Source organism: Lagopus muta, chromosome 18 (assembly GCF_023343835.1).
Source record: "Lagopus muta isolate bLagMut1 chromosome 18, bLagMut1 primary, whole genome shotgun sequence".
NCBI lineage: Eukaryota > Metazoa > Chordata > Aves > Galliformes > Phasianidae > Lagopus > Lagopus muta.
Window position 1 is genome coordinate 6844880 of NC_064450.1, and position 25924 is coordinate 6870803.

General features: G+C 44.8%; 2 protein-coding genes across 6 annotated transcripts in view; both read right to left on the reverse strand.

Moving 5' to 3' along the window:
* KCNJ2 (potassium inwardly rectifying channel subfamily J member 2) overlaps window positions 1-25924 on the reverse strand; it is a 43116-nt gene that overhangs the window by 7039 nt on the left and 10153 nt on the right. Inside the window, exon 2 of one of the 2 annotated variants that reach the window (XM_048964899.1) lies at window positions 12274-12445. The gene's annotated coding sequence lies outside the window, so the exon portion shown is untranslated. Of the gene's footprint in view, window positions 1-3249; window positions 3383-12273; window positions 12446-25924 lie in introns of those variants that run through there. The other variant, XM_048964900.1, reaches the window with a different exon arrangement.
* The window catches only part of KCNJ16 (potassium inwardly rectifying channel subfamily J member 16), a 31849-nt gene continuing 21603 nt past the window's right edge, over window positions 15679-25924 (reverse strand). For all 4 annotated transcript variants that reach the window (XM_048964895.1, XM_048964898.1, XM_048964894.1 and 1 more), the window contains one exon: window positions 15679-19686. In XM_048964895.1, coding sequence (XP_048820852.1) covers window positions 18321-19610 — 1290 coding nt within the window. In that variant the 5' untranslated portion in view covers window positions 19611-19686 and the 3' untranslated portion in view covers window positions 15679-18320. The remainder of the gene's footprint in view (window positions 19687-25924) is intronic.

The window sequence follows — 25924 nt, forward strand, 5'->3', positions numbered from 1 at the left end:
AACAACGGCGTGCCTGCAGTTGCGTGCAGGATGTTTTTCCCTGGAGGATCTCTTTGAGTTTTACTTTTACCTTCCCTTTTTTCCTCACTTCTGTTTGTTGTGCAATGGGTCCCGCCGCCCACTTGCTGAGATTACTCATCTGTGACTGCAGCAGCAAACAAGACATTTTGGCAGCTTTGGATGGGTTCAGTTGTGTCCCATTTGAGTAAAACTCTCAGCAGTTTAATTTATGGGATGGTATAGCCCTTACACAGCGCACACAAGATAGTCAGATAAGTGTAAGGACTCACTTTTTCCCCTCACACCTTTTTAATCCCGGGACTTCTCAAAAATACAAAGGAATTCTTTGAATGCTCACTTTAAAAAAAACAAACAAACAAAAAAAAAGGACTTGAAAGGACTTAGAGAAACCTGAGCAGAGGGTGCAAGTAAAATTGTTTATGCATTCCACATGAAAACGTCCCCGAAAAACCACTGCATTGGTTCACAAATTGATCACTTTTCTAAACCACATCCTATAATTGCAGACATGTTCGAATTCCACATTTGGAGTCTGTTTTGTTCCGAGCTGATGGAAATACACAGCCCAGGAAACAGCTCATTCTGAAGAGTTTTATTTCCCCTCTGCATTGTCTCTTGGATTTTAGAGGAAAAACTTGCAGCGGAGGGAAAGATAAGCTGTAAAGTCTCAAGTGTCAGAGCAGGCAGCCCCCCCCCCCCAGCGAAAGTCTTGACCTGGGGACGTTTGTTTGAATTCCATAAATCACTGAAATCCTAACGCCAACTTCCTGCAGCAAGCTGGCTGCATTTACAAGCTTGGGAGCTGAGCGATGCAGCACACGCTGCTGCCATCCCATTCACTTCTACCTGCTGCACATCTGCCCAGCTGTGCTGCCTACAGCTGCGTGCTGCCGGGAGAGGAGCTGCACCTCTGGATGCTGAGATCCTCACAGCAGAGGTGTGACTGGGGATGTGCTTAGCCAAGTGTGCAGGCTGCTCCTTGAAGTTTACACACAACGAAGCTCTGGCGTGCTCCTGCTGCTTGTGGGAGAGCTCTTTTATTTCTGCACAGCACAGATTGGCTCTTCCCTGTGAGTGCTCAGCACGGGGAGGATGCGAGATGGGACAGCAGGCAGCGGGTCTGCTCCTGGTCCTGCTCCATCCCCTGTCAGTGATCACCTTGACTCACAAAGCTATTTCATTAGTGGTCCCCCAAGTCCCACGGGCGATCAAGCAAGCTTGAAAATCTAACAGTACTTTTTATTTTGCTAATCCACCTGCTGCTCAAAGGCTAAATGAGCTCGTTCCCCCAGCACACCCCGGCAGCAATGTGTTGGAGGCACCGGGGATGCTCAGCTAGCTTGGGACCAGCTCTGCAATCCTCACCAGGCTAAAGAAACCAAGCCAGAACCCACAAACCAGCCCAGCCCTTTGTGTAATTGGGCCCAGCACACTGCAGCCAGGCACACACACACGCATGGAGCTGTGAACTCAATCATCACTAGGTGTGTTATTGTCATTAATGCATGCTACCTTTCCTGCTGGAAGAGAATGTGAGATTAGAGTGATGCAGCTTGTAATTACCAGCACTGGAACTGATGTAGTGTTATCAGGATGGGATGGGATGGGAGAGCTCTGCTGCAAGGGGATGCTTGGAGGAACAGAGGAAAGGGGGGCTGTGCTGTGTCTGCTGCATTTCTGAACTAAATTCAGTGCAACTCCCAAGCCCCTACTTAGCAAGCATCCCCCCTAAACGTTTCCCCAGAGGAAAGACATTTACAGTGCATATCTAAACATCACAACCAGCAGCTCGGAGGGAATTTCTGCAGAAGGTCTGATACCCAGCAAAACCCATTAAGTGCCAGAAGAGCAGAGGAGAAGAGGAGCACTAATGAGCGCTCGGAGCAGCTATTCCCAGGCTGATGCCACGCAGCCCCGCACCGTGAGCCGGGGCACATGTTGCTAAGAGAGCAGAAGCGCTACCTTAGCAAAGCCTTCCCCCGCTGCCCTCGGTAAACAGAACAAAGAATGATCGCAAGAGCAGAGCCCGATCCCACAGCCCGTGCTCATTGCTGGGCACGACCGCCCAATTGCGCTGCCCAGCCCCGGGGTCACCTCCAAGGCATTGCCCAGCACTGCTTTACCGGGACAGGACTCGGGTTACACCGAAGCTGTCTTCAAGGAGGATTTGTCCTGCTCCAACAGGCAGTGAGAGGTAAAAATAAAATAAAATGGAAAAAAAAAAAAAAAAAAAAAAAAAAAAGAGAAAAAAAAAAAGCAGATGATGTAGGGAAATGGGTATGAAGAAACAGGAGAAAGGACACAAGTGGCGTTTGCATCTGCTATATCCACAAAGGAGCCGGGTTCGGGATATTTCTAGCTGATGACAAAATAGCTACAAGTGAAATAGCCATCACCAGGGGGTGTACTTGGTGCACCGGCTGGGAGGATGGAAAAGCAAACAAGTGTAAAGGTAAGGCTGGAGCGAGGAACAAGTGCTGCGGGCGGGCACGGTGCGCGGCCCCAACACCTGCAGCCCCGCCGGAAAGGCACAGAGCAGCTCAGCCCCCGTCGCTAAATCTGTCGCTTCTTATCGGTATTTTTTTTCCTAGTCACGAACTGAATTGAAACAATGCATCCTCTCCACACACTCCCCAGCTGCAATATGGTTTCTTTCTTCCCATTCTTGGCAGAATGATCGCATATGAAGAAAACCCCACGTTCCCATAAAGCCAGTGAATGAAGCTACAGGTTCCTTTCATGTCCCTCTGAAGTATTTTGGACACTCCTCTATAAATGACGCATCTGATAACTCAGATTTGATAGTTTTGACCTCTGTCTTACACGGGAAACAACAGGCAAGAAGAGCAAAAGGGATGGAGCGGTGCTGCGTCTGCACGACGGAGTTGTCATGCAAACTTCCAGCCCTTCCCCCGAACAAAATATCTCGGGGGGAGCAGCTGGTGCATGGAAAGTTATGAACATAAACAGATGCTGCAAGCAGATGCTCGAGTGTTCCCAGCATACCTATCTAATTATTTGAGGCACCCAGAATAGCTCGTGTATGGTGCACGAGAAACGCAGGAGTTCCCCCTCCGAGCGGTTATGCCGAAGCGTACAACAGATCCACGAGCACGAAAAGCGCTAACTCGACAATGCTGCATTAAGCCCCGACGCATCGCATCGCCCCGACCCCTGATGGCACCTCGGGGCGTCCCGCATAGATGGGGAAAAGAAAGCGCTCCTTACCTGCCGGTGGCTTAAACAGAGGTGCTTAGATAGTTTAAAGGGTGTTAAGATCCGCGGGGACGCAGCAAGCCAAGCCAATCCCAAGGTGCCCGCCGGCCGCCGCCGCACCGCTTGCAACTGAGCCACTCAATGAGCCGCTGCCCCCTTTTTGCGGGCTGCCATGTGATGTTTAATAGCGGCCCTGTCGGCCCCGCCCTCGCCGCTACCCCGCACCAATGGCAAACGGGAGGCCGGGCCGCACCGCGGGGCTGCGGGGCTGCGGGAGAACGGCTCCGGATCGGGGGCGGTGCGGGGCTGCGTGCGGGGCGATGCGGGGCTGTGCGCCGGGAGATGCTGGGCTGTGTGCGGGGCGATGCGGGGCTGTAAGCCGGGAGATGCTGGGCTGTGTGCGGGGCGATGCGGGGCTGTAAGCCGGGAGATGCTGGGCTGTGTGCGGGGCGATGCGGGGCGATGTGGGGCTGCCCCCTCTGGGCTCCGTGCCGCGGTAGATGGAGCGCAGCCCGCGGGGAACGGCCCTACCCCAGGACAGCCCCGCAGCTCCGGGCAGCACCTGCCCGCGGCTGTTACCCCTCCGGGAGGCGTTCGGTGGGTCTGCTTATGAAGATGCCGGGTGAGGCTGCTCGCTCTGGTCTTCTCTTGGGCTCCTGTGTGATGCCTCGTGTAGTAAGGAACAATAGCGGGGTAAAGCAGTTTGGTTTCCTTTGGTAGTCGTGTTCCATCTTCACGAAATGCTGAAATGTGTGGTATCTAATCACAAAGACCCAGCCTTCACACACACCCGGAGCAAGTCCAGCACACTCCACTCCATCACTGCTCCTTAAACTGATATCTGATGTCCCTCTCAAAAGCAAAGTTCTGTCCCCTGGTCTAAGACCTCTTGGAGCAAGCAGAGTATTGGCGTGCTGTGGTGTTTGGGTGCATCTCTATGTTCCATACATCGCTTGTAGAAGGTTGTCCTGTCCGGCCATGGGTGAAAAGTGCAGAAATCAAAATGGCATTTAATAGCTTGTCCTCCCTATGGTAGATGTGGCCTAAGACATCTGACAAAGAAAACAGGGATGAAATGTTTGGCCGGGAGCCTTGCAGGAACAAAAACAGCCTTGTAAGCATGCTCTGGAGTTTGCCAAACTCCAGCTCTGATGGACAGTGCAGGGGTGTGAGTTTCCGAGGCAGGTGTCCCCTGCACAGTGCTAACAGCTGAGCTGCAACACGGAGCCTTGAGCGGTGGGCTGGAAAAGTCAGAGTGAAGGTGACTGTCGAACACAGAGCACACGAGGCTGTAGGAGTTGGTGAGGGCTCTGTGAGCTGCACCTGGGACTGCAACAGCAGCATCTGTAGGGACAGACGGATCCTCCCCTCCTTCCCGTGTCCCCGACAGGCTCCAAAGATGATTCCATGTTTCTACAGCAAAGCTTGCAGTCACTATTAGGTTGCTTTAAGCTTTGTAAGCGTGCAACTCTGACATGAGCAAGTCTTGAAATGCTCAATGAAAATGTTGTCCCCAAATGCTTTCTCGTGTAATGACACTAAGAAAACACTTTTTTTTTGCTGTCATTTACAGTATGTGTTGAGTTCCCCATATTCTGAATGAGGAAGCATTGGTGCAGCAACAAACACAATGGCCAAATGCAGCTGCCTTTAGCAGCCCACAGCGTGGTGTGTGCAGGATGCATGGCTGTATGTGGTGTGGGAGCAAAGAAAAGACAAGTGATTGTGTACATTGAGCAACCTGATGTGTTGGGCAATTGTTGTTCCTGCATTGTTTTGGGTGATTCTGTCCATGTTTAATTGGAAGAAAAGCTCTCTAACTTGGGCGAGTATCTCGTGATTGAGGAATAATAAATTGCAAGAGGGAAAGACAGCAATTATTTCATTCATCCAGTAAGACTGAAGTCACCCACCAGATTTGAAGTCCATAGTGACAAATGCTACAAAGATTCATGGCAAAAAATCCCTTGTGTTTCTGAACGTGTCAGTGCAGCTAAAATAGCAACAATCTGACCCACCTTGATGAAGTATGTGCTCATCTAAATGGAGTGGAAATAAAGGTGCTGTGATACACCGAGGCTCAGAAGCACTCTGCTGAAAATACATGCAGTGTGCTGGAGGGTGGGCTGGACACATCTCTGCACAATGCCCACGAGATATTACCCATTAAAGCTTGACCTTGCAGACTCTTACTCAACCCTTACTCACCAAACTGACTGATTAACACTGCTAACTTACGGGACCCGAGAGCCCAGATCCACTGAGATGAGTAAGACTTATTCACAGCAGCACAGTCCTGCAGACCAGCGTTTCGTATTGAAGAAGACTTGAATGCACACATCGGGGCTGGTTTATAGCTTCCTTAAACTCCAAGCTGCTCTGTCCAGAAAGCTCTCCTTTGAATGAAATATCGATTTGAATCTATTACACAGATTACAGGAACTGTAACAAAGCCACTTCTCGCCTGCCTGAGCTTCAGCAGAGGCACTTCCAAAGCCCTCAAATGGGGAAGTTGAAGTTACAAGAAAAGTTTCTAAAAAACTCTTTCCTGTTGCAACCAGCCAGGACAAAGAGGGTGAGGAACAGCTGAAAACTTAACCCTCAAGAGTGAGCGAGGCTTTGTTTGGCTTCCCTCAATGTTTTCTCTTTTAAGGCAGTCTGGGTGCGGGATATTTCACTGCCTCCTTTCTGATGTGCTGAAGAGTTATGTGAGATGGCCTGAGGAATTTTCAGGGTAAGATCTGCTCTCTGCAGAAAGAAAAACACTCTCAGGAGATAAGAAGGGCGCTAGGAAAGCAGAATATTTATGTTTCATACGGGTGTAGGAGGTGTAAGAATAGGAGCATCCCAGGGCAGGATGCTTTCTCTGATCCATCTTGCAGCTCAGCCACAGCAGTGGAAGGAGAGGCTTTTCTCCTCACATTTCCTGAGCATCTCCTCAGTCTTGCAGAGATCTGCAGATGCCCCGTGGAAGCAAATTAGAGTTGTGTTGCAGGCACAGTTCTTGCCAATTGAAACCCAGAGGCTCTAACCCCTGTCTTGCTGCATGTTATTAAATTGGTTTTTCTTCTTGGCGGTGAAAGGGCCTAATTATCAGATTGCATTAGTCTTCATCTCTTAAAGTGGCCAAATCTGCTTTGGTTCTCAAGGATTTTATTGCCAGCTGAAAATAGCTTGATTGTATTGTACTTGCAAAGAAAACACAGTCTGGTCAAATCAAAGCCGTCAGTTTCCACTGGATGAGAAGAAATGCTGTAAATAAACTGTTGGGCTTTTTGTTGGTCTCACCATTTCCATGCATGTAAACTGGCACACGTTAGCCTTTCTTCTCTAACCATTAAGTCAACTGGAAAAAATTCATCAGGAAAAGGTGGTTTTCCCATTCACAGTAAATCTCTGGGGTTTAGACATTAACTGGATCTTTATAGGTCTAATGCTGTGATCTCCAAGGAAAAATGAAGGCATGTTTGCTGTAGAAGGAATCGGTAAATCCAATGTAAATTCTGAAGGGAGATGGTTACATGTTTGATAAGACTTGAGAGAGCAAATAAATACATTTTGTACTTTGCAAGCAAAGAGGATATACAGAAATGCAGCCGGTGATACAGTTATAATGGATAATACTGTGTTTGTTCATGCAAGGAGTGAAATATGACAAAGGAAATTGAATTGTTTTATATCTCTGAGAAGAGTGGAATTCACACAGCCTTCACATTTTTTCTCTCTTTCTCAGACACTGAGTGCCCAAAATCTTTGCTTAAGATTTCTGTCTGTCTTCTTCAGCCTGATTCTAAAATCAAACCACCAGCTAGTGACTGTAGTTTGAAATATAGGAGTATAGGCTTTCAGTCATTGCTACTGCAGATGGTGGATGTGGGAGGCAAGGTGAAGAAATGTTGAAATAATGAATTACAAAGACTAATCCATAGCTAATGGTAACTATATAGCCAGAAATCCAAATGCAACCCATGAAGATCTGCCAAGGAAAACTTAACTTCCAGCACCATATTCCATGTGGTTCAATTTTCACTGAATTAAGGTGCCTAATTTAAAGAATCTTTAACTTCCAGCTAAAGTTTTAGACCCAAAAAGATACGGTCAAACACAAAAAAGAGAATGGAGAGGGGAGCTATTCCAAACTCTTACCTCTACAGGGTCAAAATCCTGTAATCAAGTAGGAAATGTCAGTCTGTTATTTAATGTATGCCTTGCACAGTCTTCATTTACTGGAAGCTTTGCTTTAGCAAGACAGTTATATAAACTTTTAGTTATCTGTTTCCATAATTTAGGATTATGGATCGTCTTTGGGAAATGCAGTGAGCTCCAGGGACAGCTAGAATTATTTGTGATGTTGCAATGTTTTTTAATTCAAATCACTCAGCCCTCAATCACCTGTGGCACTTTATCCTCCAAGGCAGCATATGTCCTCAAAGGGGAATATACGTTCAGATTAATGAGAGGGGCCTTAGTGTAAGTGATAAAACTGCCCAATGATTTATATTTTAATAAGGATAAAATTTCCCTGTGAATCTCAAAGTTGCAAAATGATTTTCTATGGTTCCCATTCTTTGGATGTCTCAAGGGAAAGGGAGTTAATGGTTAATAAACCAGCCAAAGTGGTGAGAACATGCCCATGGAGCAGACATAGGGAACGTGACAATTCCTGGAAGGAAAAGGGTTAAGAGCCAGCAATTTACACATACAAAACGATGTGACCACACTTTCATTCTCTGACTTACAGCTTCAGTTGTTTAGTTTTATTAGTGTGCCAAAATCAGGATAGGCTCAGGCTCAGCTGAACAGAGTAGGGCAGGAATATCTTTGCATTTCTCTGGGTTGCACATTTGTAGTTATGCAAATGCTGTGAAGAAGCAGCAGGGCTGTCATGGGAGCAGGTCCTCACTGGGTTTACAGCTCTCACCTTCCCATGGGCTCTCAGCAGCCAAGGCACCTGCTTGCTCAAAAGCCCACGTAGTGTTCAATCAATTTTCCAACCTACCTTTTGGTGCTGTGTACCAGAAAGGAAGGAGCAATGTTACCAGCCTGTATTCCCCCTAATTCCACCTCTGCTGCAAGGGATGAAGCTGAGATCTGCTTTGGTCTCTGTTACATTGTGTGTCGCTGTAGGTAGAAATATGATAATAAAGAACAAAAGCAAAAAATGTGGTAGAAAGTGCTATAAATCTGTAACATACAGTATTCCTTCACCTATCCTACCAACTCATTTATTTTCACCTGTGTGATTCACTTCCCAGGTGATGCTTGGCAATTCCTGAGGGAAAGATGATGTGAATACATGGGTACACACTGCTTCCTGCTTCCAGGAGCAGTAGGATATACTCAGAAGTGACTGAAGTTCTCTGCCTTGCAATGTGCGTGTTGTATTTTATGCTGCTGGTCATTCATTATCTACCACTGTGCTTTACTGCCTATCAGTGTGTTCACTCAAGTGAAAACTGCATCGATAAACTCGGAAGCATATGGTTTGTGTTAACAGTGCTCTGTGCATAAGCAACTGCTCTCCTCACTCTCTCACATTTTCTGCTTTAGTGTAGTAGCTGAGATGCAAATGTCCTCAATGTTTTCTATCAGTTTGTACCAGAAGCTTTAAACTCGCCTGCAGTGTGCGGCCGCAATGTAAATGACAATATCAGAGTTTATTTGCTCTCCCGGAGAGCAAATAAACTTTGCTGAAAACAGAGGATTAGATCATTGGCCATTGTGGAAGGAAAAATGGCAGCATACAGTAGCAAACAAGCTCGGATTTCCTGAGGAGCCGACGCTGTGCCAATTTACATCCAATGTGAAGCTCCATCTTGAAGACCCATATTGGTGCTGCCTGGCCCGGGGCATTGCAGCCTCCAAGCAAATCCTCTCCAGCACAGAACGCAGAGGGGCTTGGAAGCGATGCCACCCTGAGCTGGCACATCTCCCTGCCCTGTGCTAAGCCAGGAGTGCTGTGGGGAGCAGGCACAACATGGCAGCCCAACCCTGCTCGTAACGCCCGCGTGGCTGGGAAGGAGGTTGAGAAATGTAATTAGCTGGCACCTTCCTAGATTTCCCTTAAAACTAAAATTGAACAGATGAGTAAAATCGTACCAAGCTCAAACCGTTGGCTAAGCTTCCTGATATTGTTTTTGACTGATTATTTGGACTGGTCCTTCAAGGCCCACCCACTAAAACACCTCTGTCATTTGAAAAATCTGTCGTCAGAGAGGAAATAATCTTCAGCAAGAAAATACCGCAGTTTCCTTTCTTTTTCTATCGTAATCTTGTGCTGCTTATTTGCTTTTCTGATGTCATTTTGTGCCTCCAGGCTGATTTCTACCTCTGGTCTGTGCAGATGCAGAGGGGAAGAAGGACTCCCCACCCAGCCCCGGGCATCCTTCATTAAAACTGCACGTCCTGCACCTTTGGGCCCTGATTAAATCACATAGAGAGAGGGAAAGGGTGGCCACAGAAGGAGCCTTTCCCCTGTTTGGTGCTAGTAGATGTTGTGCCCGTGAAGGCATGAGCCATGCATTTCTTTGTAATCTCTCTAATACTTCAAAAGTTGGCTTTGATCCTCTAATATTATTTGAGCTACTGCCCAAACCCTATTAAGCAACCTTGTGACAGAGACTGGAGGGAAAAAGATTGTGCCGTTTCTCATCAAGTATTAAAAAATATGGAAGTTCATGAAATGTCAGAGTTGCTGCAGCCCACGGTTACATCATGGCCTGTGGTGGCACTGCGGGTCCTGAGGTCCTGGTGGTTTCCAGGGGCTGTGCTCGCTCTGCCCATGCAGTTGGTGCTGCAAAAGTGGTGTGCCTGGCAGGGCAGGGCTGCTTGCAGGGCCCTCCCTGCCTGCAGGCTGACGCAGCTCAGAGCCGTCTGTACTTTGTTGTTGGCGTGAAGCGATCTGCAGAAATATGCTGTCAGGCTCATGAGGAAGGCGATCTGATCATGGGAAGGTCACACTGCTGAGTCCTGAGACCAGAAACCCACCTTCACTCAGAGCAGTGCATAGATCTCCGTGTTTTGCTTTAACCTCAGTTCAGCTTCAGAGCCAAATGCCTGCCGAGGACACTCGTGGTGGCTCAGGCAGGAGGGACGTTCAGCACTCGGGTTCTGACCTCATTGTGGCCTTCCAGTATTTGAAAGGAGCGTATAAACAGGAGGGAGAATGACTGTTTATGAGGGTGGATAGTGATAGGACAAGGAGGGAATGGTTTTAAACTGAGACGGGGAGGTTTAGGTTAGATATTAGGAGGAAGTTTTTCACACAGAGGGTGGTGATGCACTGGAACAGGTTGCCCAAGGAGGCTGCGGATGCCCCATCCCTGGAGGCATTCAAGGACAGGCTGGATGCGGCTCTGGGCAGCCCGGGCTGCTGGTTGGTGACCCTGCACACAGCAGGAGGCTGGAACTGGATGATTATTGTGGTCCTTTTCAACCCAGGCTGTTCAATGACAGTGACAGTCAGAGAGTGAGGGAGACAGCAAAAGAGAGCTGAAGAGAATGAGCAGAGCCTTGCTGTGTTGCTTGCTGTGCTTCTGCAAGGTTCTTGTGTTCCCTGACAGCAAAGGTGACACAAAAACCTCCGTACAGTAGAGCAATAGAACAGGGCTCAGTGGACCAGTTTTGTTCAGCCCTTCCTAATGGGGTGACTCCAGGATGGAGTGCCAGCAGTGCCCATAATTTCTGGGTGCTTTGTTAAGAACTCTCCTGCACATTTTCAGAAGTTGGAAACCACCAACCAGCTCAGCTTTCCTTCATCACCATTCCCAGTTCTGGTCACCAGGTAAAGGCAGGGTGGGAGCACAATAAATATAAACCCTTTGACTTGAAAGCAAAAGTGAGTGCTGCAGAGAGCTGTTTGCTTTTCATTATTCACACTCTTCAGGCTCTGGCAAATTGCTTTTCCTCCAACCATACTTCACTCTAATTTTTTCAAGCTGAACTGGTTTGGATAGAATAAATATCTGCTCTGAATCCTCATTAGACATTTCAATTGACTTTGAATCTTTTTGGAAGGACCAGAGAGAAATAGAAGACTTTCAAGCATCTTTGTGCCTTTGGTGTTTGGAAGTGGCTTCTCTCACAGGAGAGAAAAGAGAAGAAGCAGATCTGTTTGAGTAATTTAATCTGTGTAAGGTAATTTACTACAAGGCAACACTTCAGTGCTCAGTGCTTTTTATTTTCCAGCACACAACTATCCCTGACCTTGCTCTTTTCTAACCCCACTTGTGTGTCAGCTAGCTCTGTAAGAAGAAGCCTCCCCAAGGAGAAAATCTACAAGTCAAAGTCATGATTTCCCATGCTCAAAAAGGATCCAGAAGACTCAGCAATCAGCAATACGCATCTCCTCCCTTCATATGGTTAGGCTGTTCCAGTGTTTTCATTATCTCTGGTAAAATTAGCACTATAGTAATTACCCTGTGCCAAACATCAGCTGGTGAAAGTGCACATATTTCAGAGGGAGGAAACTTGAGATAGAATTGGTAGGCACTGCCCCACTTATTAAGGCTGATATAAGGAAAGTGATGGGAGTTATTTCAGTCCCACATCCACACGTGTAGACACATGCACTCGTATGTGACAGGTTTTCCCTGCTAGAGCTTGGCACCCAGCTTCCTGCAGGTTGCCAATGCCAGTGTAGGGCTTTCACAGTCATCCCTGCACATCTTTGGTCTTCTGTCCTACCAGCCAGAGGTTTGCTGGAGGGTTTTGGGAAACAGCTTGTGGCTGTGGGGGATCCGGAAGGGCTACAGTAGGATTCAGAAGGACTACATTTGATATTTCTCCTGGTGCTCTTCTAAAAAGAAGGATAAACTGGAAGGAAAGAGAAATAGTGTCCAGTGAGCTTATGGTTATGTGCTCTCCAAGCAGAGTGGCTGCCAGCTGAGGAGTGACACCATGCTGTGCCCTTTTACATGACACCAATGGCAAGGGAAAGGTGGACTTTTTGCCTATGGAAAAATGAGATCACTGAGGAGAAAAAGTTTTCAGCAATACGCACAGCAAGTAATGAAACATCTGCAGTGAAGTACTTACCAGAGGACTCCTGCCAGGCTCACATCCCACCACAGGTCACTCTGGAAGCTGTCCTATTGAATTTGGTGGGGTCACCTTTACTCAACATGAGTAAGGCCCTTGACCCGGGTGTGCAAGGAAGCCTCCCCTGTAGTACACTCACCAGGGGCTGTTCTGATTTCCACTTGAAGACCTGAAATGAGACCTGCCCGCTTATACTCAAGTTATTTTTCACACCCTTCTCAGGGCACGCTTATCTCAATGAAACATTTATCAGTGGAGGTTTTGAAAACTTACAACACACCCAAAAGGCAACCCCACCCAGGAGACACATTTCAAGCCACAGCAAGCAGCAGTGACACTGGGGAAGCTCTGGGACCGTCTCCTCTCTATGCTGCTTTGCACAATGGTCACATAGAGGCTGCCAGCTCATTTTGGCACCTGGGCTGAGCACAAATCATACCGAATGAACATCGGACCAAAAATAGTTCCTGCCCTGTCAGGCAAGTCTGAGAGACACCCTGTGATCAAAGATGGGGAAGCAGACACAATGCCCAGTAGTCGCAGCAGAGCAGCTGCCTGACACTTGTGGAGCTTCTTCCACGCACTGCTGCGAAGGAGAGCCTGAAGAAAGGATGTGAAGGAGGATGATGATATAGATGGCTCAGCAGATGTTTCATTGGAGCTACTCCCATGCGTGAGAGAACGCACGAAGCTGTTCAATGGAAAATGTGCGTTCAGAAGTGGACATGGCACTGAATATGAGATAATTATTAAGGCATTTCTATTTTGGAGCTCTTCTGTGTGTAGTTTTACATAATAAATGTTAGCGTTGCCTTTCTACACGCACACACGATCCCCGGCCCAAACAAACAACAGCTTTTTTGCTTCTTGTCACTGATACCTCTCGAAGTTAAGTATCTTTGGCCACAAATAGATCATTGCCCTATTTGAAAAGTTCCTAGTGGAGTGTAGCCAGTTTTGACTGGCTATATATACCTAAGCTGGCAAATCGAGCAACCTCTCAGCTTTTGCTTCTATATATAAAGAGGAATGATATAGAATAAATCAGCTGGACGGAGCATATGTCATATCAATTTTTATACCAAAATTCTTTGCTTTCTGAGTCGGCTTTAGAGCCTGAATGGGCAACTATAGGAAGCCCTAAACTCAGGTTTGGATGGGATGGTCCAGCAGTACTAGGAACGTTAAGGTTGCCAACAGGTTTCCACGTGCCATTTAGGGATGGCTGAGGAATCAATTTCCGTGGACAGCAGCTGTGCCTCCTGAATTATTTTAAGACTCAGGTAGCACCGTAAAGCTGACCCCTGAACAAGTGCTGGAAAAGGATACAGAAAGATATGTAGGGTTCAGTCGAACTTATGGCCTTCTGCTCGTAGCAGAACCCAGTGGGAAGCCCCGTCGGTGAGCGCAGGGCCGTCGTTTCGTCCTCCTCCATCCACCCCAAGCCACGCACCGCAGCAGCGGGACAGGGCCCTGCGCGGGGGGGCGATGCGGCAGTTCCACTGGCGGCCACCAGGTGGCGCTCAAGTGCCCCGGCGCGGCCGCGCTGTGAGGCAGCAGCGGCGGAACGGGGTGGGCGCTGCCGCGGGGGGTCGGGGCGCGGGGGCTTCCGATAGTGCCGGGTAACGGCAGATTGAGGAGCGTGAAAGGCTGACTGACGGCAGGCAGTGTCACAGCTTCCCAAATCTCCTGGCTTTCTGGGGAGCTTGGAATGACTGGACCCGCTGCAGGTTTTTCCCGATGTTTGTTTGATTCCCTCTCAACCATTCAGACTGGAAAGATTTAAATTCCAGAAGTGCTGTGACTTTAGGGCCCGTGAAAGCATTGATCCACGCTTTGCAGCCCAGACTAAAGCTATAAATGCTCATTGTTTCATTCGTGTTTCATTTCTGTCCTGCTTCCTGCTGTCTGAGTGGAAGTGAATTTACTGCCAGCTGCCCCCTGGGCCCACCACAGAGACACCAATTCCCTGCTTGCAGGTTCCCAGCTGGAAACCAGTGAAGATTTAAGAGCTAAAAAGGGCTTACAACCAAATGTTGCATCCCACACAAGCACTTCTGATATGCTGAGTTGTGCCTCTTATCTCCTGAACTGAGTGTAACCGTACCGATGTAATGCTTTTGCTAGACAGGCAGCTCAAGTCAGACCTCCCGTGCAGTGTTTTAGAAACAAGGAATAAATGAAGGGATGTGTATTATGTCCCACATCTGAAAATCAGCTTCACATGAAATATGCACTAAATGACGCATAATGATACATGATAACGGGGAAGGAAATGCCAGCTGCCTTAATGAATGGTGGTAGGCAAATCTGGAAAAATAAATTATAGAATGATCTTGTATTATATTCCCTTTGTCATAAACTTATTCTGACCCAGAACAATACTGCTGCTCTCCAATAGAAAATAACTGAGACGCAGCTATAATCACGATACAGGAGTCCAGCGCTCGCTGGTTTGTATTTTCTCTTTGTTGCTCACACTTTGCTTCATCTGGTAAATGCTGTGGACGAGGCAAGAACAGAGTGAACTGCTTCTAGCTAAGGCAGGAGGAACAGCCAACCGCTGCCTCTGGGTGGCTGGGAAGAAGAAGCAGAGCTTCAACCCAACGCTTTGGCTTTCTCTTGAAGGGAGAGCAGGAGGGTGCTCGTGCTTCACTTCAGCTCCCAACCTGTAATGCAGCCAGGCACTTTTCTCTGGGACTTTGCTGGGTTGTTTTGTCCATTTCAGTGGGAATGAGTTGAGGATTAGGGCTGTTTTTCTGCCATGACAATGCATGTATTGCTTTTGCTGGGTTTCTGAGAAGCTTGCTTGCTCTGCAAGGGGGATGAATGAAAGAAAGACGGAGAAACCTTGGAGAATATCCTCATCCAGAGCAAGCAGATGAATGTGGAAAATTCTCCCTTCTACTCACCCAAAATCACAGTACAACAGCATACTGCAAGTGTCTTTCGTAGATCCTCCCCTAGACAAAGAGGACTGGCCCTATCTAAACGTACTTAAAGGATTCTCTGCACTTAGTGCTCCTCCATCTCGTTCCCATTTTATCCACCTGGCACTCTCAGATGTCCTTCATCAGGTGAGGGTACTGCTTTGCAAGCTCTAGATGCAAATACTATGCACCAGGTGTGCATGTGGATGTCTGTGTGGTGGGCCTTGGGAACTCACATGGAACTTAGAATTTATGTGTGGCTCCTTCCACCAAATAAGCAGAATTCACGTTAAGAAGCTGCAGCAAAACGTGTTTATAACTTTGTGGTTTTGCTCATGGTTTGGCATCTTTTAAAGTCAAAAGCCTACTCTGCACCTTATAACCTTTCCTATGACTTCTGAGTGTATAAGCTGTGGGAGCTTAAAACAGTGACCAAATGGAAGGAAAGTAACATGTGCTCTCACAAGGTGTGTGCGGTAGAGGCATGTTCTTTATTTCTGTTTCTTTATTCACAAAAATGCAACACATGCTTTACTATACATTATAATACATCTTTTTTTTATACTCTGATAAATGAAATTAAAATATCAAACAGAGAAATCCAGAGAAAGCCAGATGGGTTGAGAGCAGTGGTTCAAAGAGTATCCTGTCTCCAGCACTGGCTGGTATCAGATGCTGCAGATAAAAGTAGGAGAAACTGTATAGTAGCCTGTTACGAATTAACATGCCCAGGAGAAAAGTTTCTTCCTGACCCTCATCAGTTAGTGGTTGACTTATATGCCAAAGCATACATTACTATACACACTCACGTATTTATGTCTATCTATACCAAGAAGCATGTGACCAAATGCCAAATCAGGCTCCTGGTACTTTCACTTACAGGAAAGTCATTCCAAGGAAAGAATTTTCTTCACCGCAAGAGGCTCACACAGTGCATTGCTGGGAGAGGGAAAGCTGCAGTTCACAGCTTGGTAAGGGAAACTGCCTTTACAAACAGCACCTGAACTGTGTCCCTTTTGAAGATAACTGGGCAATTGTGATTGTGTATCTCAAATCTCTAAGTAGATTTACCTATATCCACCTGCACCAAGATTACACACCCCCAGCCTGTCCTGCCTTCTTTGCAGCAGTGCTCCCTAACTCCACCTTCCATCTGTTTGGCTTCAGTTTAAGCCCACATCTTTCTATCCTGTCCACCAGATACAGAGTATCCCTCTCTTTTGATGCTAGTGATGCTTCTGCATATGAAATGGGCCAATTAATGAGCTTAAGAATAACAACCTCCACTCAGGCTTCTTAATACGCTTGGTTTTACCCAAAAGGGATCACGTAGCATCCAGAACTTGTACAAGTGTGAGCAGAAAGAAATGCATGATACATTAAAATAATGCAGTAAGTTCTGGAAAAGGAAGAGGAAGAGGAAAAGGGAGAGGAGAGGAGAGGAGAGGAGAGGAGAGGAGAGGAGAGGAGAGGAGAGGAAAAAGCAATCAGTCTGCTGGTTTTCTTTTCATTAAATGTGATTAACTCATAAAAACTTTGAATTAGTCAGCACGATGGGAATGACTCATCAGACCTAATTTTAGCTGCTTAAAGTTAGCCAGCATTTCCAAAACAGTCATCTCATCTCCTTCAACAACAAACAGGGATGGATGAGCACTTCCAGGATAATACCATCCTATTGCCTTCAGCTCCCCAACCACTCAGGTGGGGATGGAATGGAGTCCTCTGTGAAGACAGAGCAAAGTTACAGCAACTACAGAGAGCCTTGGCCAGTAGGTGGTACTTCACCTCTTGGTGGCTGAGGTCAAGTGAGATAAATTCCATTTTAGGCAACCATAAATTCAGAGTCAATAACTTTTACATCAGCAGGATAATGAAACATAACGTAAATTAGATGTGATCGTCATCAGGGGGAAAAAAAAGCATGATGAGATATTGTGTATTGGATAACAGAGGTGTGCAGGGTGTGGAACTTCCATGTCATGGCAACTTTGAAACACTGACGTTTTCTTTCTTTTTCTTTTTGCAAATGGAGCTGACAGCTGAGTGTGTTGAATTTCTCTGCAAAGGATCATTTTTACAGTCATTTCAGATGAATAAACATATTTCATTTTGACAAAATCATGCCTTTTGGTCTCTAGATTTAACGATTTCTTTCTAAAGCAGTGTAACACAATAAAAGCAAAAGCAAGACTGGCATTCTGAAATGAAAAGGCATTTTGATGTTAAGAATGGCAAAGCTCCCTCTAAAACCAGGCTGCTCTGTCCTGAGGCTTAACACGATTGTGCTGATTTTCATCTCAGGCTCGAGATTCTATTTGATTTCTGAAGAGTGCAAAGGAACCCATTTGACCAGCCTTCCTTGCTGACAGAGCCAAGCCTGCATGCAGCACCATAGCATGCAGCTGACAGAGCACATAGATTGAATTGTGAGGCTGTGGCATTAGTGGGAGCAGCTCATGACAAAGAAATGAGAAAAGCTCTGCAGGATCTCATTGGGTATCTCAGAGAACTGAGGGTATAAGCAGGTTCTCAAAGCTACTTCAGTAACACTGGGTTCCAGTACTGCCAGTTCTCTCCCTCTTACATAGAACAGCCCTGCATTTTCCCCAGTGCAACCCCAGGAAAGGGGCTTCACCTGAACTGCCAGAGAGGGGCAATTGTCACACAAGAGCAATCACTTTCTGTGATAGTAGGGGAATTTCAGAGCCTCCCAGAGGGGCAGGGAACTGAACTCCCAAGTAAGTTAGGCAGTTTTGAAATGTCTGACCTAGAGGGCACGCTTCATTGTTCTAGTTCTCTGCATAGATCATTATCTCTCTCTGGGTGTCTTCAACATTAGTCCCTCCAGGGTAATAAAGTTTAGAATAAGTTTGCTCAAGCACAGTAGCTGTCTAGTCAACCCAAATATAAGCTGTTTTCTTGTGCCAGCACTAATCTGTTACTGATACCCACACTAACCATTATGAAGCTCCTTTTAGCAGTATTTTAATGTAGGCATGCTGACAGCGTGAGGCTTATAATGTAAATACTTGTGCACATGAGTTCATTGTTTATACTCTAAAAGCTATGCTAGGAGAAATTGTTGGAACTGATTTTAATTGCAGTGAAAAGCTAGATTTGTGACTCCAGCGATAGCCTGCTTAAGGTCACAGCTGCTTTCTGATAAGATGCTTCTCCAGAAGGCTGACTGGCAGTTGCCACTGAGTCTTCTGGATCTTCACAACTAGTGATGAGGGCAACAGCACTAAATGATTTCTGGTTTTCACTTAATGATTTGATTTCTGTCACTGATGTCTCTGCTTCTTTTTCCAGCATCTTCTCTGTTCGATTCCATTCTTGCTCCTTCCTCTCCAGCTGCATGGCACTGCAGTGAGGAGCATAAACCTCTGTAGTTTCCTCAAACTGCAAGCAATCCACTTTATAGTACTTTTTCTTTACATGTAAGACATCATTAAACCTATAGCCCCAAAGAATCTCTCTGGGCACGTATGAGCTTCTTGACTGATGTGAAGTCCCTGTTGAATCCCCTGTATAGACAAATGTGACCAAGATCTCAAAGTTGTCCTTGGCCAAAGCTTTGCGGTCCAGACCATACAAAGGACTCTCACTATTAATTTCATGCACTACTGTCACTGGTGTAACAAGTATGATCTGGTCATTCAGCAGCTTCAAGTCTTTGTATTCCATTGTCATCCTTCCTTCCTTGTCTTCCTTGTAGCGCAGGAGCTGAGCTCGTACAGAGCCCTCCACCATGTGGTTTGGTCGGAAATCGCCGATGCGCCACATCAGGCAAAATTTCTCATCCCTCAGGCCTACCACAGCATAGTAGCTGAAACGAATGGTTTGGGCTCTTTTTCGAGCCGTGGCCATTTTAGCCAAGGCTGCTCCGATGATGAAAGTGTCTATAATGCAGCTTAGTACCGACTGCAGGATAACCATCAGGATTGCCACAGAGCACTCCTCTGTAACGCAGCGGTAACCATAACCAATGGTCGTCTGGGTTTCGAGGGAGAACAGGAATGCCCCCGTGAAGCTATGGACATTTGCAACACAGGGGGTTGTTTCTTCATCATTCAATAAATCTCCGTGTTGCATTGCTATCAGCCAGAAGACCAGTCCAAAGAACAGCCATGACAGAACGTAGGACAGGGAGAAGATGACAAACATGTGACGCCACTTGATGTCCACCAGGGTGGTGAATATGTCCACCACGTAGCTCTCCCATTCCCCAAAGATGTGTTTGAAGTACACATTGCAGCTGCCATCCTTGTGGAGAAACCGCTTCTGCTGTCTTTTCATCCCCCTTTCTGGGCTTTTTTTGCAAGAGCCTTTGTAACTGATCTTATTTCCCTGTATGTTTACAGGCCTATAGCAACCACTCTGTTCAGTCATCTTTCTCATATCTGCCTCGTGGCATCAGTTTACAAAACACACTTGTGGTCCCAGGGGCTATTTGTTTCCTTTGTTCATTGGAAATCTATGAAATAAAAGAAAAAGTTCATTTTTGTTTTTAATTTCGTATGCCAAACTCTGTAAAACTAAAACTAAATACACTCTCTGGCCATCATGAGCAATTTTCTGAAGAGTACAAACTCTGACACTGATTACGCCATATAGCTCAAAAACTCAGAAATTCAGCTAGAAAATCAACCAGCTAGAAATGTCCACATCAATCTTAAAATCTGTTATTTAGATGTAAGCAGAATCCAAAACTTTTGTGGTGACCCCACTGTATCTCTTCCAAAGTTCTGGTGAAGTAGCAATCAAATCAGGATGGGCTTTCATGAACACTCACAGGGATGGCATGAGCTCTCTGAAAGGTAGCCAAGCATTTAGGCTTGCTCCTTTAGTCAGTTTAGGCATTTAGTCAGTTGTTCCTTTTTGTTCTGTGTTTGTTTTCCCACTCTAGAAGAAATGCCTAGGTAAACGTTCTCATTCAGCCATAGAATACAGTGTCATGGACTGACAAGTTCAGCTTTAACCAGAAAATGTTTCAACCACACATTTGTCATTATTGATATTTCAATATGGCACAGAAAAAAAGATGGGTCAAGCGATTTCTTTTTACTGATCTAGAGCTAAAGAAATATATTTGCAGCCCACATGAAAAAGAAACCTCTCTGAGGTCCTGCAAACCCTCACAAATAATTCCTTAAAACAATAACAACAAAAATCCAGTTGCCAAGAAGTGTTTAGATTTTTATTAACAAATTTGGAACAAACATGCGCTAACAAAATGTGTGGATGACACAGCTTTAGAAAGTGATGTGAATTAGGAGATTCCTCTGTCAGATCAGAGAAAAAATTGATGTCTTGGCAGATTGTAACCGTATGAATTTCAGCAGTATGACGTGCCAGGCTGTGCATTCATTGACTAATAACAAGAGTTTGTGTTAGAAACTGAGACCTCGTCAGTTGAAATCCATTAAAAAGCAAGGACTTAGCTGAAGTGATACAGGATGCTTATGAATTACTTGTAGGATACAGCACTGAAAAAAGCAGATGCCTTTTCCTACGGCTCTCCAACTCATTCTACTATATCCCAACCCCTAACACATATAATGCTGAAAAATCCAAAGCATGTACCACTTTTTGAGGAAAAACTCTCATTTTCCAAAATTGTAAGCTTTCAGTGGAAAAATGGCAAAGACTATTCCCATTTTTAAGCTGGTTTCATGTGAGAAGAGTTCAGATGTAGGCATACAATGAAGCCAGAGTATTCATGGAAAATGAATTTACAAAAATGATTCCCAGCCGTAGTCTTTTTTTTCTCAGCTCTTCATTCACTTTGCAAACGTATAAATGACTGCACACAGTTTAAGGCAGAAGAGAGTCAGGCCCATAGAGTGTAATATACATTGGATGGACTAGATTAACAGACTGAGAAAGCTTCTCCCATCCAAGTAACAATGACAAGCATGCATAGACACTATTCCAAAAACACTTAAAAGCCAAACATAGTTTCCATTTCTTTTTTCTTTTCTTTTTTTTTTTTTTCTTTTCAGTACAGAAATGAATGTGACATATGGTGTCGTAGCCTCAGAATGTGGCCTGCATTAAAAAACACAACATTAATGTTTCCAAAAATACTTCTTGGAATACAGTCTTTGGAAACATTCATATGACTTGCTTTACTCATTGCTTTAAACAAACACTTTAGCTTAGTCCATTGACGACTCCTGACCTAACATCTTATAAGTCATAATTAACAACAAACAAAAGCTAGAAACTGTTGTGCAATTGTTTTAAGAAGCTCATGATGTGAGGTGTGAAAATGAAGCACATTGTAAGCAGGAGTCAGTATGTCATTGTACACAACACATACCAAGGGTTATGCTGTTTTTCTTATTGACTGCTTCGGACGAGCGTGCCTTTAAATTACTCACAAACATCTTGCTGCTCTAAACAGAGCTCCCAGTTCATGAACAAAAGACTACTGAGTTGATTCCACTTGCTGCTGTTGCCTTCAGCAAATAATCATATTTCAGAAATGGTGTTTTGCTGGTACCATCTTTAAGTACTGATGGTGTTGGCAACAGCGATAGACTGTCAGACATGCAACTAAGTGGAAAAGTCCACCCAAATTGTACAGTAGTCCATGATGCACTGGAGAGAACTTTGTGATTCCTCATGCATTAAGATCCCACCCTACTTAGGGTCCCTCTTAAGTACAGGTGGTGGTTATATATATATTCCTGTGAGTGCCTCAGGTGGGGTTCTGACTGGTGTAAATGAAGCCATGCAGTCAGATGCTGGACTGGATTTTGCAAAACAATGGTATGAGTGTGCCTATAATATAATATATAATATAAATATATAACATAATATACAAAATAATATATAACATATAACATATATATATATAACATACAACATATATAGCATTTAACATATAATATGTAATATATGATATATGATATAGAGGGAGTAGATCTATAAGAAGAAGGAACATGATGCAGAGCCTTTTCAACCAGAACCAAATAATCAAACCCTGGAGCTAGGTGGATTAGAACAGAATCAGTGCAGAGGAAAAGTAACACATATATTGCTCTCAGTTAATCTTTCTCCATCGTGTTGAAAATTGGCTTGCTCAGAGCCATTTGGCATTGTGCAGTGGAGATGTGCCCCAAATGACCTAAAATCCCAAATGTGCTTGAAAGTCTTAGGAAATAGCCTCCTCAGTCACTCAAAAACATCTACAAATGTTGCCCAGTATTTTGGGTGTGCTTAAAGGTGAGCCAAATCTGAACTTTTCCAGGCTACCTCTTCAAGTCTCCTGAGTGCAATAATAATCATGCATCATAATTAATAACTCTTTTATATTGTCTGATGTTGCTCAGAACGTTTTAAGTTTAAAAAAAAAAAAAAACATCCTTCAATGTTCCTGAATTATGTAAGCTTGTATTACGATCTGCACTTCATTCATGGGGACACTTTTGAAAGTGATTTTCCTATTTCAACCAAGAGGCACTGAGGCCAGATGTTCATCGCTTGCTCTAAACGGAGACATTCTGCCTTTTGCAGAGCAGTCTGAAGGCTATTATTACTACCTCAGTTTAAAGAGGAGAAGACCACAGACTTATAGCAGGCTTCTGCATCTCAATCTTGGAGCCATGTCAAATATCTTATTTTTCAAAACGGACAAAATATTTTACACATCCCGAGATGCCCGTAGGAATTGCATTAAAGACCCTACTACCTGGTAAAGATTAACAAAGAGGATGGGGGAGGATTTAAAAACATTCCCTACTCACTAAGGCTCATGGATCAGTTGCTGTAAATGATTCTCAGATGTTGCCAGGAAGTGTATTCACCTTCCTCTAACAATCACAAACCCTCATCCTTTTTCGTCTTGCTTTTACTTTCTGTATGTGTTTTATTTTCTCCCCTTTGCTTCTGGGCATGTTTGTACACATTATAAGCCTCCTCTTGCATACTATCCTGTCTTTCAGAGCAAGAAGTGCATGGAAATTTACAGTATTTTTAGTAACCATACATATAGGCATATTTAACCCCTACACACTGGCTTATTAGAGATAAAAATTGAGCAGCAAAGTTAGGCAGGATAGAAGGAAGAGAGTAATTAAGAAATCTCAAAGATTTCATTAGGGTAAATGCCAGAGAGAGTTCAGAAGGTCTTCTTTATGAATCAGTCTCAGAGTTCAGAAAATAAGCAAATACTCTGAGCAAATTATCTGAGCCAAGGCTAGGATCTTACTGTGTTGTGTACTGCAGCATTGCTGCTGCAGAGAGCTGTGTTCGTAGGGTCAGCACATGGACCCCCAAACTGGTATCTCTGAAATTCCCACCCTGATTAGATAAAGGTAAGTACATACACTGGTTTAAAAGGCCATAAAGTAGTGCAGTGGCAGAACTAGGAACAAACTCAGCACCCAATTACATCCATTTAAGAGTTACAACAAAGCAAACAATACTAGAATCAAGCCTTTGTATTATATTTATCATCTTAATCTGGTTCCTCTTGAACAGAGCAGTTGTACAAGAAGCACTCTTGATTGTCATCAGCTCTCTCAGAAGCTTTAAGCATCATGTTAAGGCTTAGAGACTTTTAAAGGCTTTCAGTAAGTGTAACCTGCAACTTCGTTGTGATATTTTGAGTTTAGGGTTTAGCGTTTTATGGGGATAATTCCTGTACTGCACCTTAACCTAATACCTAACGAGTTGTTGTTACACCCATTTTATGACTGTGTTTTCCCATTATGTAAACATGTAGAAGCAAATTTTTGTTCAGTGACAACTTCAGTCAACAGTCTGTTTGTAAAGCATTAAGCAAAACAATGTGAAGATCTTGGTTCCAGAATAATTATGTTCTGAATATGAGATTAAATCAAAAAGAAGACAATTCGAAGCTTCCAAATGAAGCTGGGTCCTCTCTGCTCAATTCCACACACGTGGAAGTGGATCCCTCTCTGGCATTGGCTTAGCAATCACCTCAGTTTCCCACTTCATTTTGGAAAAGGTCTGAAAGGTTTTCAGTTTTAGTCATTGTTGTGTAACCCTGGAAGTCTTTGAGCTCATAGACCAGAAATGTGACAAGTAGAAGCCTTTTGAGCTGCCTTGGAACTGACTCAAATACTTGTTCCCTAAAAAAAAAATCCAACCAACAACAACAAAAAGCCATCACAGAAACTAAATAAATCTATTGTAGAACAGTCGAGACTCTTCTTTTCCTTCCTTCCTTCCTTCCTTCCTTCCTTCCTTCCTTCCTTCCTTCCTTCCTTCCTTCCTTCCTTCCTGCCTGCCTGCCTGCCTGCCTGCCTTCCTGCCTTCCCTCCTGCTTTCCCTCCTGCCTTCCTTCCTTCCTCCTTCCCTGCCTCCCTCCCTTCATTTTTGGAAAGGGAACCAACTACCCCTAATACTTGCATCAGAAAAGTCATATTCTTGTTCTGTAACACAGAGAGTAAGAATATTTATATTCTTTCATATTTAATTATCTCCATCTCATCTTAGATTCCCACAGATTACTAAAGGGTATCTCTGCAAGGGGAGGGAAAAAGCAAACTCCCCTAAACTGAGCCTGACATATTCCCAGAGCCAGAGCTCTGGGGATCAGAGCTGAAGGAGAGGAGTCTCCATCCCCGAATACAAACCAGAGCGCTGCCAGATCATTCATGCTCTTGTGTTGACTTCAATGAGAGGAGCACACCCAAACCATGAGCTTTGATTGCAAAACTCTTAAATTCACAATGATTTATATGCAGCCATTGGAGCAAAGCTTTAAAACAGCTCAAATTTCCCTAAAATTAAAGTTTCCTTGTACTAATCACTTCAGATTAGATGACTGAATGCAGCAGAGGTTGGCCGGGCTGCAGTTCAACCAGCAGTGTGACTGAAATACACAGTTGTGAGAGCGTTGTCTTACAAGGAACACCATTCCTCTCCATCATTTTGTGAATATAGGTCTTTCAACTGCAAAGATTCCAAATACAGAAATAAAAGCACACTTTAAATATGCTAAGCTCGGAGAAAAGGATAATTCTTGGACTTCTAATTCAAAACCTCAGTGCAGGAAGAAGACCTGGAATATCAGTATATAAGTATTTATTAAACATTTTCTAAGATAGATACAAATAGCACAAAGCAGCAGACATTTGCACGCATTTTAAAGTAATGCAACTGTGCTGCAATCGACACTGAAACAATTCCCAGTAGGAGATATATTGGCATTTAATTCATCTAAGTGAAACCAGATCTCCTTAAAACTAAAGAAAAAAAGAAAGAAAGAAATTTGCCCCTTTAGTTTGAGATGACAGGCTCTGATGGTTACTTCTTGATGAAGAGTGGATACCAGAGCCTTGGGACAGGTTTATAATGAGCAAGGCCCCTGATTACAACTCAGAGAGACTCCCAGAATCTGTAGAAAGCTGAAAATGTCTATTTTAATCTATTCACACCGTATGCACTACTTGGTCGTAGCCAAGAGCAAGCAGTGGAAACACTGAAATACCAAGAGAAATGGAAAGTGCTGGCAACTTGAAACTCTTTATTTCAGGCCTCACTGCCATTCTTTGTCTCAGACAGTTTGGCAGGGGTGAAACCTGAAACTGCTCACACTCAGGACTCTCTTCCCCTTTTCAGCCCTGAGCTCCCAGACACTCCTATACCAGGACAGCTGGGCACAGCATGCTTTTAACAGCTCCAGACCCATGCCAGCATCTCCTGGTGCAGCTGTAGGTGGTAGAAACACATGTGAC